The sequence below is a fragment of the Mercenaria mercenaria genome, chromosome 19 (genome assembly GCF_021730395.1).
Source record: "Mercenaria mercenaria strain notata chromosome 19, MADL_Memer_1, whole genome shotgun sequence".
Taxonomy (NCBI): Eukaryota; Metazoa; Mollusca; class Bivalvia; order Venerida; family Veneridae; genus Mercenaria; species Mercenaria mercenaria.
In genome coordinates this window covers 36,283,969-36,300,371 of record NC_069379.1, presented here as the reverse complement: position 1 = coordinate 36,300,371, position 16,403 = coordinate 36,283,969, and the positions used below count along the sequence as shown (strand labels likewise).

Genomic DNA, 16,403 nt, shown 5'->3' with positions numbered 1-16,403 from the left:
TCTCTTGTCCCTCACCGATGTCTCGCTTGGGGCTTAGAATTCTTTATCAGAGGAAGCCATTCAGTTGTCTTACGGAAAGTTGGTGGTTCTACCTAGGCGCCCGCCCGTGATGAAATAATGCTCGAAGGGGCACCCGGGGTCTTCTTCCAAAAATGAAAAGCTTAAAAGTCGCCGTGTCATATGACTTATTGTGCCTATGTGACGTTAAACCCAACAAAAAGTTAAAAGAAAATTGAATGATTTCTCATGATCCAAAAGGTATAAAAATGATTTATCATTACATGATGATTGCATGTTGCTTTTGTAATGGCGCACCTGTTGAGAATGGTCACCATATCGACTTTTATCTGGAAAAAAATTTAATCTTCAAAGAAAATTCTTATAAACGTCACGTGAATAAGAGGTGGAGGACAAATAATTTCAGACAAAATGCATTGCTTCAGACCGTTACAAGAGCATACCCTACGCCCGCATTCTCTGTCATCACAAGGGAACCATGGTAGACCTCTGGTATGCACGAACACTCGCACGTAGGTCGGACTAGGGATCCAAAGGTCTGCACTAAGCAAACAAGCAATATGATAGCATACATGTACACTAAATGCACCCTTGATCCAAAAGGATCAGAAAATATAACCACATCGTGTGCAAGTGCTGGCGGCCACACGGCACTTAAAAGATTGCTATGTGATAGCTAATAAAATCTATTGGACGATCCTTTGGAAGCATAGAACGTAAACAAGAAGAAAAATAGCATAGATGTACGCTGAATGAACTTTATGATCCAAAGGATCAGAAAACATAACATCGGATCATGCGGGGAGGCACACGTTTGACTGTCATTCCAGAGTTTCAGGCTCTGGAATTTTCAGAAATGCTTTTAAGGATGTACGAGCGTTTTTTTCAGGATATCCGCCATTTTGAAAAATGTTTCTTTGAATATTGTTTTCTAACAAAAGTTTTGCCAAAAATTAATGCTAAATAATTAAAATATGGCTAAAAATGTACCATTTAACCTAATATATTATGCTTTTTGCGAAAAAAAAATTTTCACCCTTATTTTTGGCTGGCATTTGCCTAAAATTAACGTAAGATTTACAATGGGGTAGGGGTAGGTAATTTCAAATATCTATTAAAGTAGATCAGGTTTGGTTTTGATATTTTTCTGACTGATACATAATGTTTAGCTATAAATAAAATAAAAGTTTTCAAGATAGCACTTTATATTATCTAGAAAATATAGATTAAAACAAAAAGAACAAAAAGTATCAAAATTCACCACTTTTTAGCAGTTTTTTCTTAATAAATCTCTTAGATGCACGGTGACCCCAACTTTTTTTCTTTCAATTTTGAAGCATTTCTGTGTGTCTTTAATGCTGCAAAATATTTTGAAAATCTTAACGTCAGAATTTTTTTGGTATATCTAAATACGTTTTTCCATTGAAAATAATGTGGGTGGGGTAATTATGTCAACATGTAAAAATTAAAGAGACTTGTTAGTGACATTTATGCTTATATAATACTGACATCACCATATATTCATATTAACCTGTAAGACCTGAAATCCCTATAAGATTAAGTAGGATATTATATGTTTTATATAGTACCACCATTTTTCTAATTTTACAAAATTTCAGAAATGCTTAAGCAGTGGGTGAAGAAAATGCCCTATAAAATTAAAACGAGTTCGGTGACCTATGTTTTTTCTGCTCTTGTTTGTCTTAGAAACTAATGTTCTTCAAGCTCACAGAGTATTAAAAAATTCTTAACGTGAGAAAAAATTCGCTCGTACATCCTCAAGTGTCTCCTACCTATGAGGCCAGTACTGGTTCTTCGCAGGAAAGACGGTTGCACGTGTATCGGTGCTATACACTGGGCACATTAAGACTGTATTCGCAAAGAGCTAGGCTAAGTTAGCCGGACAGGCCTGTATTTAAAAGGATTTCCATCTCTGTTCAGGGGGCTTTGTATCACTCTGTCCCTTTGGTCAGATCGCTCTGATTCTGTACTAGTAGAGGATGAATTTTGGCGCCCTAAGTGGCTGCCTTGCGCTATCTAAAGCGCCTTTGAATGCGTTGATGCTACATAAATCTGGTATAATATATATATTATATAATATAATAGCAGACCCAGATTGATCGAGATAATGAAATATACACCACCCTGAAGAAAGAAATCTTAGAAAACGGGATGCATGTAAGTTTAAAATAAGTTTTTTTTGTAGTTAAATGGTTACAAATGTATGTTTAAAGAGAGAAATACGGACTCAGCTTGTCAGAGCAATTACTCCTGTTTATATAACTGACACAACAACAAAAAAAAAAGCAACAACTGTTTATCGATGCACATATATTTATTAACATAATTTGAACACATAATTGTCAGGAGATTACATCTGTTGCTGTGGATATATTTGTTGAAGATCTATTTTTTACCAGCTGAAATATAAATATGGGTATTTACTAGCGATATCAACATTTAACTAAGTACACTATAATCCTATGTTATAACACATCTTGGAGAATGGTACTTTATCGGGTGTTTCTAGCGCATGCAATAATGAAATAAGATATTTATACAAAATGCTTGATGAATGAATGGAGAAAAAACCCGGAGGAAGTTAAAGGTCAATGCAGAATTCTTTGCGACATCCCGTTGATCATGTTCAAAATAAATACGGACTTTCAATGTGCGAGCCTCATTAAGCGTTAATATGAAATGAAAGCTTTCCATTTGATGGCCTCGACATTTGATTATTGCCTTTCCATTTGCCAGCTTTCTTGGCCAGTCTCAAATCAAATGCAACCTTTACAATTGTTAAGATCGTGCTCCAAAAACTCCTTAGTTTGGTTACCACGGAAGTTGAATGCAAAGAAAGCATTGATCTGATAAGGAATGTATTGTTTGATAAACATTGTGAAATAAAAATGGATAGCATTCTGAATTAAGTACCAGCCCCTTGTGTTAATGCTAACCTTTCAAGGAATGTTAACAGAATAAGGGTAGGTGGCTTATTTGTAATGAATAAGGGTACGTGGCCTATTTTGTAATGAATAAGGGTAGATGGCCTATTTGTAATATTGACTTTTATTATGAAGAGATGTCTTTATCTAAACAATCAGGCTTTGCTATGAATGCATGTACTTACTAGGGCATACACAGATCGGACACCAGTTCTCATCAAATGTTGCACATCCGTTAGCTGCTGGACAGTCTGCCGGAAAATCTGGGCATATTCCTAAAATAGAACATAAATATGTTTTTCTTTCTTTCACTGTGTAAAAAATCATTAATATTCGTGGGGGACTAATTTTCGTGGATTTCGTGGTTAAGTCAATCCACGAAATTTAATCCCAATGAATAGGTAAAATTCCCATTCATTTTATGTTCAAAAGTTGAAATCCACGAATTCATGTAGAGATAGACACTAAAATTTTCAATGATAGTATTACATTAAATTAAGTCTGGTAATTAATTTCCAAGTCCTTGAAATAACCAAAAATGATTTCACAAATGTGAAGTTTATGATAGTTTTGTTAATATCAATAACAGAAGTTTTAATTTTTAATTTAAAGTTGTGATCCACAAAGAATGACAACTCTTGCCTTGGGCTAGTACTTATAAGTAGAGATCTATTAGTTTACTTCCCTTGCAATAACACATTTGAGTGGAAATCGAAAACTGTTTCAGACACAATATTATACTTTTTTACACAACAAAATCATTAAGGGTTTATTCATTTGTGTTTGATTTACCCCTCAAGACATGGTTCCTATGATTCTGTCAACTTATATATGGTAAAAAATTAACTTTTAACAAGCCAATAATAAAATGAAGTACCAGTAGGTAAATAATAGTGCAGATAATATAGTTTTGCTTGTATCAAAATGTCACAATAGATCCACTTTTGTAATACAGAACACCTGGTAGGATTAGTAAAGGTGCAATTATATTGATCTCTATTTCCTATGCCTAATTCATGTCCCCACGAAATTGCCGTTTTGACCAAAACCACGAAATTTCGTGCCCACGAAATTAAATGATTTTACAGTATGCTGTAAAATGATTAAGTGCTGTTTTTTATCTTTAAAATTTATTCCAAAGTTATCGACGTTTTCTTTCTCATTTGTAAAACGAGGAATGCAATACTGAGTGTTTTCAGAGAGATTTTATCTTTAAAGATAATGTTATGGTGAGTCTACCATCTCATGGAATCAGTATGGTCTATGTGTTTGTTTTGATTGCCAGTTTACACCAGCGCTTCATTAAATATTCATTACCATTCCATGTCGTTGTCGGTCCTTGTGCAATTGTTGTAGTTTGTGGTGCTGGTGTACTGGACACGGACAATACAGTTGGCTTTGTCATTCTTGGGGCTGTTGGCTGAAAAAGAGGTAATTTAAATTGTACCTGAGGGTTAGAGAGGCTCAACGCTGTCAATTTCTGTATATGAAAAGCTATTCAATGAGGTTTAAAGTGACTTTCCAAGTACATTTGAAACTCGGTAGTTCGACTTCCAAGGGATCGAGCGTTTTACTTCGAGACAACCGAAATTCGGCTCAAAATGGTATTTTGAGCACGTGATTTTTGGAAGGGGAGATAAGCGATTTCGAGATATCGAGTTTCAGTTGTATATTACTGACTTGACACGTGTTGCACACGTTTCTAAATCCCACTCAAGATTAATGAGAGAGCTCAGTAATCATCATTAAAAAAGGTGTTTTTGGACGAGTTGCCCCACTTCCAAAATGTTTTGACCTTAATGTGGTCAAACTGCAGAAGCTTGTGACGGGAAAGTCGGGAAAATTATCTCCCGTGTCATTCTCTGAATTTGACAAAGACGTTTCAGACTGAAAATTCTGTAAAAAGATAACTTTAAGATAACCTCAATTAACCGTAAAATGTGAGAGTTACTCAAGTAAATGCAATTTATTTATTTATTGCTTACTTCGATTTTGGAGCAATATCGGCATGTAATTAACAATAGGTCTTTGTGAATGTGTGTGAAATTTCATAATTCTTTAACACTGGAATTAAAAAAACACACCATAAAACCTCTGAAGTATTAATGCGTTTAGTTAGCTCTTCAATAGCTGAAGAATGTTGACTATTTACCCTTGTCATGTGTGGTGGCGCCGTTGGTTTGGTCATATGTGGCGGTGCTGTTGGTTTTGTCATGTGTGGTGGCGCCGTTGGTTTGGTCATGTGTGGTGGCGCCGTTGGTTGGGTCATGTGTGGTGGCGCCGTAGGTTTAGTCATGTGTTGATTGGAGCTAAAATTTAACAAATACGAGTTAATGAAGGTTGTTCACTAAATTTGCAAATATGTTCATTGCCACATGACAAGATAAAACATAAAATGGATAAAATTTATTAGTCACTGTACTGTAAATTTAAATGAGAATGAAATTAGCGATATCAAATCTGCAAAAATAGTACCTCGTCTTATTTGATGCCGACTGTTGCCCAGATTGTTGTGAGGAAGAGGAACCAGACTGATGAGAGCTTGAACTTCCACTTGAAGAAGAATGGGAACCAGACTGATGGGATGAGCTTAGATGGGAAGAATGGGAGGAGCTTGATTTCTCTGTGGTTTTGGCTGCTGTGGTTGTTGTTGGTTTTGTTGTTGTTGTTGCTTCAAAATGATAAAGAAAATGTGTTACTATACCATATCGAAATGAAATGAATCATGCATACAAATGTGGCCGAATATGTCATGATATTTTGACAGAAGATAGAACAATACTTCTTTGTCTTAAAGGACAGAATAACGTACAAATGGCATTGCTTAAGATATATAGGATTGAATAATGAATAAAATGTGGTTGAAATGGGATAAGGAAGAGAACCGCTCTAGCGCAAGGACTGAAACAGTAGATGAAAAACAGTTGAAAATGGCGAGTCTACTGGGATGAAAGGATACTATGGCTCATTTTCATTTCCATTTGCCAGTCCGTAGATCTGGTGATACATATACACTATTTTATGACTTCCCTTCATGCTTTAATCCACTGGACATTTCTGAAAATTTTATTTTATAAATGTTCCCCAGTTACAATAGCTTTGCAGAGCAGAACTTACAAATATGCCAGTTCAAAGCAAAGGTTATTGCTGCGAGATAAAAACTTGTGTTGTTCGCTCAGTATGACGATTTATCATTTATAACATTCACGTGAGGCTTTTTTGTCTCCAGTGTATTACAATTACACGGCTCAATATTCATTACATTCACAAAATCTACTCTCCATTGATGTCATCTAGGAACCGGTATCAGGACAAGACCAGTTTCCGGACAAAACTTTTATAATGGCTTTATATCAGAGCAGGACCAGTTTCCGGACACGATGAATAACGGCTGTGGGAAAGATGATAGTACTATTTGCTACAAAGAGACACATTCGGTCCCTAAGTTATATAATGTGAAGTTTACTTCGGGTGATACAAGCTGTTTCATGTGACTAGTGTTAATGCTATGTTATGGAAACGACACTTGTTCTTCCAAATTTTAATCAAACTGAAGATACATAGAGAAATAAAAAAATTGAAGAAAATAGACATATTTTATTCATACATTACCCTTTGTCGTTGTTGTTGGTTTGTGTGTAGTAGTTGGCTTTTGTGTGGTGGTGGTGGATGTTGTTGGCTTGTGTGTAGTTGTAGGTTTATGTGTAGTGGTTGGTTTGTGTGTAGTGGTTGGCTTGTGTGTGGTCGTTGGCTTGTGTGTTATCGGCTTATGTGTAGTTGCGGCTTTAACAGCTGCCTTGGTTGTACGGTGGTGGTGGTTATGATGCTGAGTTTTCTCTGTTGTTTGCGCAGACGCAGAGCTACTTCCGGACTGGTTACTTGAATGGCTACCGGATTGATGAGAGCTGCCTGAATGACTTCCGGAATTATGACTGGAAGATTTTGCCGTGGTACCCGGCTGTTTGGTGGTGTGTTGTTTGTGACCGGCGGTACTTGCTGCTGTAGATGCTGCTGTGCTGGCTGCCGTGCTGCTCATACCGGAACCTTGTAAAGACATTGATTATATGGCTGTTACATAAGTTTCTGCCAACGAAAACATGAAAAGTATTGTATTAACTTATAGTATGATACTATCAATGGTAGATTGACGTACGCATTGTTTTCAATACGAATTGGTTTTAAAATGACGATTAAGTTTCTAAATATAAACTGTGAGTCTGTGTCTGGCAACAGTATTCAGAAAAAACCCTAGGAAAATACTATATAAATAAGTATGAGGTCAGACGAACTCGAACCACCTGAATTATTGGAAGAATATTTTCGTTTTCATGATAAGGTCAGACATACCTGAATTATTGGAAAAGTATCTTTATCTCAATGATAAAGCTAAACCTACCTGAATTATTAGAAGAATAATTTAATCTTCATGATAAGGCCACACTTACCAGAATTATTGGAATAAGATTTTCCACTTCGCGATGAAGCCAGACCTACCTGACTTATTGGAAGAATATTTTTCACTTCGTGATGAAGCCAGACATACCTGAATTATTGGAAGAAGATTTTCCACTTTGTGACGAGGAGGAAGATGAATGGGAAGTTGAACTTGACGAGTTCGATCCTGAGCTATTTGAACCGGAATGTCCTGAACCACTAGTACCATTGTGTCCGCTGCCTGACGATCCTAGAACAAAAAGGTGTTTCCGGTTAGTATTTATGTTTTTATTTACAGTATAAGTTCAACTTTGGCTTTTCTGAAATACGTTTGTGTTGTATACAATGTGCCGTGTACGTTATTGTATGAAAGAAGTTTCGTTTTTCGTAAGTCTTGAAGGTAATTTTAAGGTTTCAGTGGGTTGAAATATTGCAATGGTGATTGTCCTTGATTGCGTTTCAGGAAAATCATTTTGTCTCAAGAATTATCAGAGAAGATCATATCTGGCGTAAGAGCTGATTAATTTTAGATGGAACATTTTTAATATTTTAAAGAAATTACAACAACTTCAGTTAAAAATGTTGTAGATAAAGCTTCAAATTTGCAAGGTAGGCATGGTCGAACATTTGTTAGTTAAGGAAAGTGTATAAAATCTATGCTAATACAATTGAATGTATTTCGGTGTTTACATATTTCTCAGAAGTATTTGATAATACTACTCAAGATCGGGTTTTTATATATTTTGACTGATCGTTAGCACCTGAACTTTGATTGGATGCCTTAAATTTTGATATTTAACTACCGTTTTCTTCCAATTTTAGAGCATTAGTTTATTACCTGGAACTTGACTGGGCGCTTAAAATATGTTACCTGAAGTTTGATTGGCCGCTGTAGATCCTGACGAGGATGACTGGTTTGTGCTACTTGATGAAGAGGAACTCGACTCTAAACGAAGAAAAGAAGATGCCATTTGCACTTGAGTGCCCTTATGTGTGTAAGGATATGTTATAACTTATAGTATGTATTATGGCAGAGAATGTATAATCTATACCTAAATGTTATATAATGTGTTATATATATCCTGTATCTTTTAATCAAATGGTTTAGCTTGTAGCACGTTTACTTAGAATTATAAGGATTAGATTATTCTTTCTGGTATTCATGCAAATGTTAATACTGCCTTTGGGGCGTTATTCAGTGTTTGCGTCATTCGGCAGGGTTTACACATACGTGAACACCAGACAAAATAATTTAATCCTATAGTAAATACTATAAGATGTAAAAAAATATTGATAAATATTTGGATTTGTTTTATTTCATAAACGTCAACAAAGTATATGCCAAAATATTTATTGTGATTTTCCCTTTTCAAAGTTTGAAATACACAGCATTTGGTCATATCTTGTACTAGTTACTGCAATTTTCTTACTTGAACTACTATTTGCATGTCCAGAATGACCGCCATGATGCCCACCGGAACCAGCTGTGCTATTGTGACCAGAGGAACCAGACTGATTGCTGGAATGTGTGGAAGTTGTACTTGAAGAGTTATTTCCCCCGTATGAGGAGGAGGAGCTGTTGTGACCACCGTGCCAGGCACCAGCGCTCTTGTTCCCATCGACAACTGTATGTTACCAAATTTATTTTATTATTTCATGTTTTAGATTAATAGAATCAGAGATAAAAAGTCGATATATCTTCAAGCCGTTTCCAGTTTTTAAATCAACGATTGTATGTTTCCAAATATTGCTTTTATTCATTTGTAAACATAATACGTGCCAAAATGTCCATATTAAGGACAATATAATACCTTCATATCAGACGAGTATATAGCACTAAATACTATAAGGTCATAATACTTTCCTCAAATAAGATACACGTCTTAGTTTTAAGAAAATGTTACATTTATATAGCACGAAAGGTTAAGGCTATGACAGTCGCGATAATAAAGTGACCTTTTTTCCAGTATTAGTTAAAACCTTAAAAATATACCAGAAATATAAACAAAACAAACACTATATAAAACCAAGCATATACTTAATAAGACACTACAATACTATGCCAAATTGAAAAAAAAAAAGACTCATCACGATCGATATGTTTATAATTTATAACCATAAGCTTTGCATAATGCAGTTCGTAATTTTAACATATTTAACATTTAATATCATATGCAGTGGCATAATGAGCCAATATCATACACGTATTGAATGGTTTTCCGGCTAACATTGAGAATTGATTGCCAGAGAGGGTAGTTTAGTTTTGTCTGGTGAAAGGCTAGCCATTTAATCAGTATTACATGATACCACAAATGAATTTTCATAGATCTTTTTCTTCAAGTTTTTTTTAGTGTTGAACTATGGAATATTCGAACTTTGGACCGGCGATTTATATAAAAAGTCTTGTAACATTTTTTTTATATTTCTATTGTTCAGTTCGATACACTGGTAGGTACTAAGTCTTGCCGACTTAAAATTAAACTTATCTTATTATATCTTATTATATCTTATCTTATTTTAACTTTTCTTATATCAAGATAATGAACCGAACCTTTCGTGTTATGACTAACAACATGCCCATGGTTTGTAACTGTTGTGTCAATAGTCCTGTTGACCTCAACGCCATCAGCCTTTGTAATATTGGTAGTCACAGTTGTCTCTTTATCTCCTTCAGTTGTTACAGTTGTTGATGACTCATATTCTATCAGTGGCCCTTTACTCCAGCTATAAGTGAAAAAGATATTTTATCACACTTTTGACGCCGTGGAAATATTTTTAGCTATTACATAAAATATTGACGTTTTAGGTTCCATTGAAACTAACTTAACGGATTTTATAAATAAGTATGTAATAAAAGCGATTGTTAATATTTTTTTTTGTGAAATGCTCATTGGTTTGTGTGGCTCTTCTTTTCTTTAGTGTATTAATATTTTAAACTTGTAAAATCATTTAAAACAAATGATGGACATGACGGTAAGATTTGAATTAACGTGATAAGTTAGCGAAATACTCTTTGTAACATATTCTGGCTGGAAAAAAATAACTTACGTATAAGTGGAGTTATTCGCCCCCGACTGATTTCCACTTTGTGATTTACTTTGACTACCTAAATAAAAAGTATGTTTTGTTAGGGACTTTCTAAACGAATGTTATATATCTCATACAATGATTTTCTCTTTAATAAAATAAGTGTTTATTGTTCAGATACGTAGTATTATATCCGTCCGGGTGCGCCCTCGTGATATAATCTTTCGCATCCAAACAATGATTTTATTCAACAACAAATTACTGTTTGGGACATTTTATTTCTTAAATAAAACAACTGGTGTCTTGAACGTTGGTCGGTATGAGGAGGTGTCGACCTAGGAGAAGATATATCAACATTGGGCTAAGCCCTTTGACAATATTACTTTTTCCAGTTCGATAAATAGTCATATCGGACTAAGTAAAAGGTAATAATTGAATGATATTATGATTGACCGTTTTTTTCCTTCATTTTTAAGTCGGAATTTCTTTATTTCTGACAACAGGACAAAGAATGGGGCTATCTTACAAACAGGTTTTATGAGCTTTTCACGAAATACTTTCTTTTTAATATTTACTTCTAAAAGGGTGAACATTTTACATCAGAAAATAAAACTAAATGTATTGTTCTGTAGAAGAGGTACAGTGCCATTTACAAAAAGATAAGTGATACGTATTCTATAGAGAAGAGTTCAGCAATATAACATCTTATTTGTGGACTATGACATTCGATAACGTATTCTTCATAGGCGATTTCGGTATTCTCCGGTTCGAACGGAAAGTCAGATGCTCATATGAGCTACGTTATTGCCCGAAGAAGACCGAAACGCCAAACAAGAATACGTAATCACACGGAAATTACCGATTGCCATAACTGGTCCATTACCTTAAAGAGAGAAAGAATTGAAATAGTTATTTCACCTGACTGAGCAGCTGTTGATGTAGCTCTAGCAGTTGTTGTTGTGGTGGTGGTGGCTGAAAGAAAGAGTCAGATTTTTATAATATCAGAATTTTTTTTTCTTACTTGCAGTAGACGGAATTTTACGAAGCTATTATTTACTAAGAGCAAAACAATTAGGTGAATTGAGAGCAGCATGTTTAAAGTTCAATGCTTTTAAAGTGCTGCGTTTACATATTTGTTTGAAATATAAGAAAATTAAAAATGTATTTTCTTATAGTGTATCATGGTGTTATGTAGCTTATTCGAATCTTGAACGTCTATAGCATGAATATCAATGTTTAAGGCAGCAGTACATTATATAGTGTATAATTACAACGATTAAAATGTTTGTTTCTAAAGAGATGTTGATTTACTTAGGAACCACTCTGTTTTGAATGTATATACTATAAAGTATATGGATTTAAAGAGAAGCTTTTCATCTATCCCTGGTTTTAACAAAGGTTATACTATATGATTAGTAATAAAGGTGCTAGGCCTGTTATGACATTAGGCAAATTTAGTATTCACTGTTTATGTACTTAAAGTGCAGGGATACTGCAAAATGATGTCAGCAAGGTAATATCAAAGATCAGTTAAAAATATGAGCATAACATAACATATATTTGTTCTAAATAAAAGATAGGAGAAATACCAAATTACCTTTTGTTGTAGTGGTAGTAGGCTGGGCTTTCGGTGTTTTAGCCTTTGTTGTGGTAGTAGTCGGTTGTGTCGTTGTTGAAGTCGTCGTCGTCGGTTCAGTGGTTGTTGTAGGTATCGTGGTAGTTTGGTGTTTACCACAATCACATGGCTCGTGTATTATTTTGACTGCAGGGGTCGGTGCTGCTGTCGCACAAGATGGTGCGGCAACTGTAAAACATACACGCCGCAAATAATGATTTAGGCATTGGAACTACAAATACAAACTTCAAATAGGCACTATCTATTTTGGATATATGTGTTGCTAACTGCATCAAAGTACCCAGTCTGAAAACAAATATTTAAGATATCATTTTCTGAAAAAGAGTTATTTGAGCTGAAAAAAAAATCCCGGGTAAAATATCTGGAAAAATGGAGGTTAGGTGGCTATGTACATAGTATCTCATGTAAACCATGCACTCTTTACCTGTAGGCACGAAAAAAATCATGCATAATTTCTGTGAAGGTCAGCACTTTGAAAAGAAAAATATGTATAGATCAAATCATTTAATGCCCTGGAGGAAAGTGTGACATTTTTGTGGTGAAATTTGTCAACAAACAGACGATTTTTATAAAAATGTAAAAACCCACAGAATATCACAAGGTAAAATATATTCAGAAAGCTATTGCTGGAAAGAGAATGATCTCTGCTACCCATATATATATGCGTCAAAGTATGGGAAAAATATCTAGAAATATGAGAAAATCAATGAAAACAATTTCAGGACTGTTAGCTGCATACTTTTCCATTGCACTGATATAACATGGACAGGATTATGATTAACAAACGGTGTTTACTCAACAATTTCACTCTATAAACAAATTGTTTCCCTTGCATAAAGAGGGCTTAGGCCGTAAGTCTCCTAATAATCTCACCTATCATGAGGATAACCCAAACATGTGCAGGTGTTTGGTATTGCTTTCCTGCATTTAAAAGTATAAATGCTAGTCATCACGGACTTTAGGAATAAGCCTTTTTGTTAAATGTACTAGTTGTACAATACGCGCTTATATGTTCAGTGTGTTTTACTATCTCCCCACCAGACATTCCCTATCACTTAGTTCTCCTTCGCAATATCTCCCTGCCAGATTATTCCTTATACTTAGAGCGCCTTCACAGGTTCCAACCCATCTGTTATTAGTCCGTCTTCACTCTCTCACCAACGTGATATCTATTATACATAGTTCGCCTTCACTAATCCCCACCAGACTATCCATTATACTTAGTCCGCCTTCACTCTCTTGCCGACATATTAATTCTTATACTCAGAACACCTTCACTCTCTCGCCAGCGTTACATCTATTATACTTAGTTCACCGTCATTATCCACCCAGACTAGTCAATCGCTCACCTCTTATATTTATCTTCCCACCAGCTTATCCCTCTCACTTCGTGACTCATTACCTTTTCACGGGTGGTAAACGCACAATTCAATTCCCACTGGGAATACGCTAAAAATGGGTTGCGCGACTTCCGGTGCTGGTGTTGCGCATCAATATATACAAAATCGAGGTAGATGGGTTTTTGTTTTTGTAAATAATGACACATTTACGAGTGTTTTCGAAAAAAGCAAAATGCTATTCGACACAAAAATGAATAAAGATCATATGTGTGAAATACCAACTTATTAATTTAAGAATCAGCTCTGTTATCACGAAAACTCTGCCGGCTCGAACTGTCAAAAAAGCATGAAATCATGAAAAATGCCAATTTTCTAACTCTTGTGCCTTCTTTCTGGAAATGTGACGCTTCTAATGATCAAACACGTGTAAAACAGTCATGAATATTACATACACTTGAATGAAATGTTTGGGGGAAAGATTGTCAAAAAAATAATCGGGAATGGGGTTGCACCCCGGGAATGGAGTTGCGTGTATACATTATATACATTATGATGTATGCGAGCAACTCCATTCCCGGTGCGCAACCCCATTCCCGATTTTGTTTTGTCAATTATGTCCCCGTAAGCAGGATTTGAAGCAAATGATTTTGATATTCCTTACTTTATAACAGTTGAGTTATCATAAAAAGCATCAGATGTCCTCAGATTAGGCATATGAGGTCAGAAACGTCCATCTTTGTTGATTTCATACTTTTTCACGCTTCTTGTCCCCTGAGTTTTTGTGATAACAGAGCCGAATCATAACTTACAAACCAGATATTTTACACATATATTGTATTATCATATTTGTGTCGAATAGCATTTTGCTTTTTTCAAGAAAATTCATTCTTGTCTCATACTAAGCAAAATCATAACTTCACATACCTCAATTTCGTCTTTTTTTACGCGCAACACCAGCACCGGACGTTGCGCAACCCATTTTAAGCGTATTCCCAGCGGGAATTGGATTGCGCGTTTACCACCCGTGCTTTTTATATTGGCAATAAAGCCACCGATTATTGTTTCTATAACTATTTTTAAAAGTTAAGAAACAACTTTTAAATGTTAGAAATTGTCAATTGTGTATAATATAGCATAAAAGCCATTTCCCTCATTTGTTTTTCAAGCGGTGAGAGATAAGTCGTATAAGATAACTTAATATTCACATTAAATTTTTCTATATCTTTTAGCTTTTATATTTTTTATTTAATTATCTCTACATACACGTTTTGTCAAAACATACGCAGTATAAAGCATGTGTATTAAACTGAAAGAAAGATTCAATATTCAATCAGAGTGATACAAAAATTTTAATGAAAAAATATGTCAAGTTTAACGAGATTTCGTTACAGAATTTTTTGTCCAAATATAGAAATTTAGTTTTTTGACAAATAGACATAACTGAATGCTCAGCATGTATTATGATATATGCCACGAGCGATTTTGACCCAAATGGTAAATTATAGAATTGGAGAAAAAGTGTTCAGCAGAAGATAATTTACAAGAATATTTGGCCTTCTACAATACACATATATTCAGAGTTTAGGAAACAATAAAAGCCATCGCAAATTCGAAAGAAAGATGCAACTGCAATTTTCCATTGCAATACATTTTGCAATGGGAAAAAAAAGACCGATTCACATGGCAAAAACATATTCATTTCATTAAAATTTACAAATATCAAATTTAATCAGTCTTATTTTGAAAAAATTTACTTACTACTTGTATTATAATTTTAGACAGTTTTTATTTTTGTTGAGCATATATAGATATGGGATGAACATTTGCCAATTATAGACGTGTCTAAAAATAACCCGCAGTTGTTTAATGCAAAATGGACCCAACTACATACGTTTCCATCCACGCTGGCAGAGTTATCTTATAGTATTTGAAAACGTTCACCTAAAACATGTTTACTCTTACCCTTAGTTAGACACATTTTGCATGAGTAACAACCGTGTTCGTCCAGTGTAGTACAGTGACTCATTGGCTGGTATGTGTTCCAGTCTTGTGTGGCTGCTGCTATTGAAAAAATATCGTAAAAACTTTTGTAACTACGGCAACCAGATTCAGAATAAATTGAAAGATATTACTTTATTTTGGAAAAAGAAAAGAAAAAAGTGCCTTATCAAATATAACTATTTATTTTGCAGTAAATATGTAACAAAAACAAAAGCGATTTCAAAGTAAGCGCGTAAATAATCAGTCACAGTAAGAAAAAAGGAGTAAATATCAAATAAATGAATGAATTACTACTGTGAAAGGTAAATAGATAACCACATAATAACTAAAATGATGATGCAATAAAGAAATAGTTGATAATTCTATAATATAAATAAATAAATAAATACATAAATGTTTTGATTAATTAAAACGAGTAAGCATTATTTAAAAATGCGGTTATTCCGGATGACAAAAGAGCGTTAACAAAAAGATAAAAATTAAAGAAAAGGATGAAATAAAAATTACAAAAAAAATACGATAAAAATCGGTAAACACAAAAAAAAGCAGACGAAAATAATAGAAATCAGTGACAAAATCTCTACACTTACAAACAACCGCAAAAACCAGACAATGTGCAAATACAATTCCAACAGTCGTCATGTTTTCTTGTTATCTAGACGGAGTACCCAGAAATAAAACACTGAAAACGGTAAACTCTGCCCTTTTAAGTTTAGTACACGAGGTTCTACCTTTATGTAGTAGGGGGGCTTTTTGTTGCTATTCAAAATGTCGCATCAATATCACTTAACCTCAATTTTTAAATATCTCGTCAGTATCACCTACTGGGGACAATGTAGCACCAATAGTGAAAGATTGGTGCCACTGTACTAAACACCTGCTGAACGGTAATCCAGTACAGATGACAGGGTCCGCAAGATAACAGGTGTCATATCGCATTATATCAGTCTGTTGTTTTGAAAAATATTATTTTCTCTTCCAATCTGACCCCAAGATAGAATG

At 34.6% G+C, this 16,403-nt stretch overlaps 1 protein-coding gene across 3 annotated transcripts; it reads right to left on the bottom strand.

The window, feature by feature from the left end:
- Positions 1-2,334: 2,334 nt before the first annotated feature.
- On the bottom strand, positions 2,335-16,182 carry LOC123542962 (uncharacterized protein DDB_G0271670-like). 3 transcript variants are annotated; one of them, XM_053531531.1, is made up of 16 exons: positions 15,992-16,182; positions 15,363-15,461; positions 12,022-12,228; positions 11,343-11,396; positions 10,446-10,503; positions 9,949-10,121; positions 8,828-9,022; positions 8,269-8,343; positions 7,507-7,647; positions 6,576-7,007; positions 5,439-5,634; positions 5,212-5,272; positions 5,116-5,157; positions 4,281-4,383; positions 3,149-3,238; positions 2,335-2,438 (listed from the first exon to the last, which is right to left on the bottom strand). In XM_053531531.1, the coding sequence occupies exons 1-16, from the start codon at positions 16,041-16,043 to the stop codon at positions 2,425-2,427; spliced, it is 1,992 nt and encodes a 663-aa protein (XP_053387506.1). In that variant the 5' UTR covers positions 16,044-16,182; the 3' UTR covers positions 2,335-2,424. The 3 variants fall into 3 exon arrangements, with proteins under 3 accessions (XP_053387506.1, XP_045184951.2, XP_045184950.2); XM_045329016.2 differs by having other exon boundaries at positions 5,116-5,272; positions 15,363-15,458; positions 15,992-16,181; XM_045329015.2 differs by having other exon boundaries at positions 5,116-5,272; positions 15,992-16,179.
- Positions 16,183-16,403: the final 221 nt, after the last annotated feature.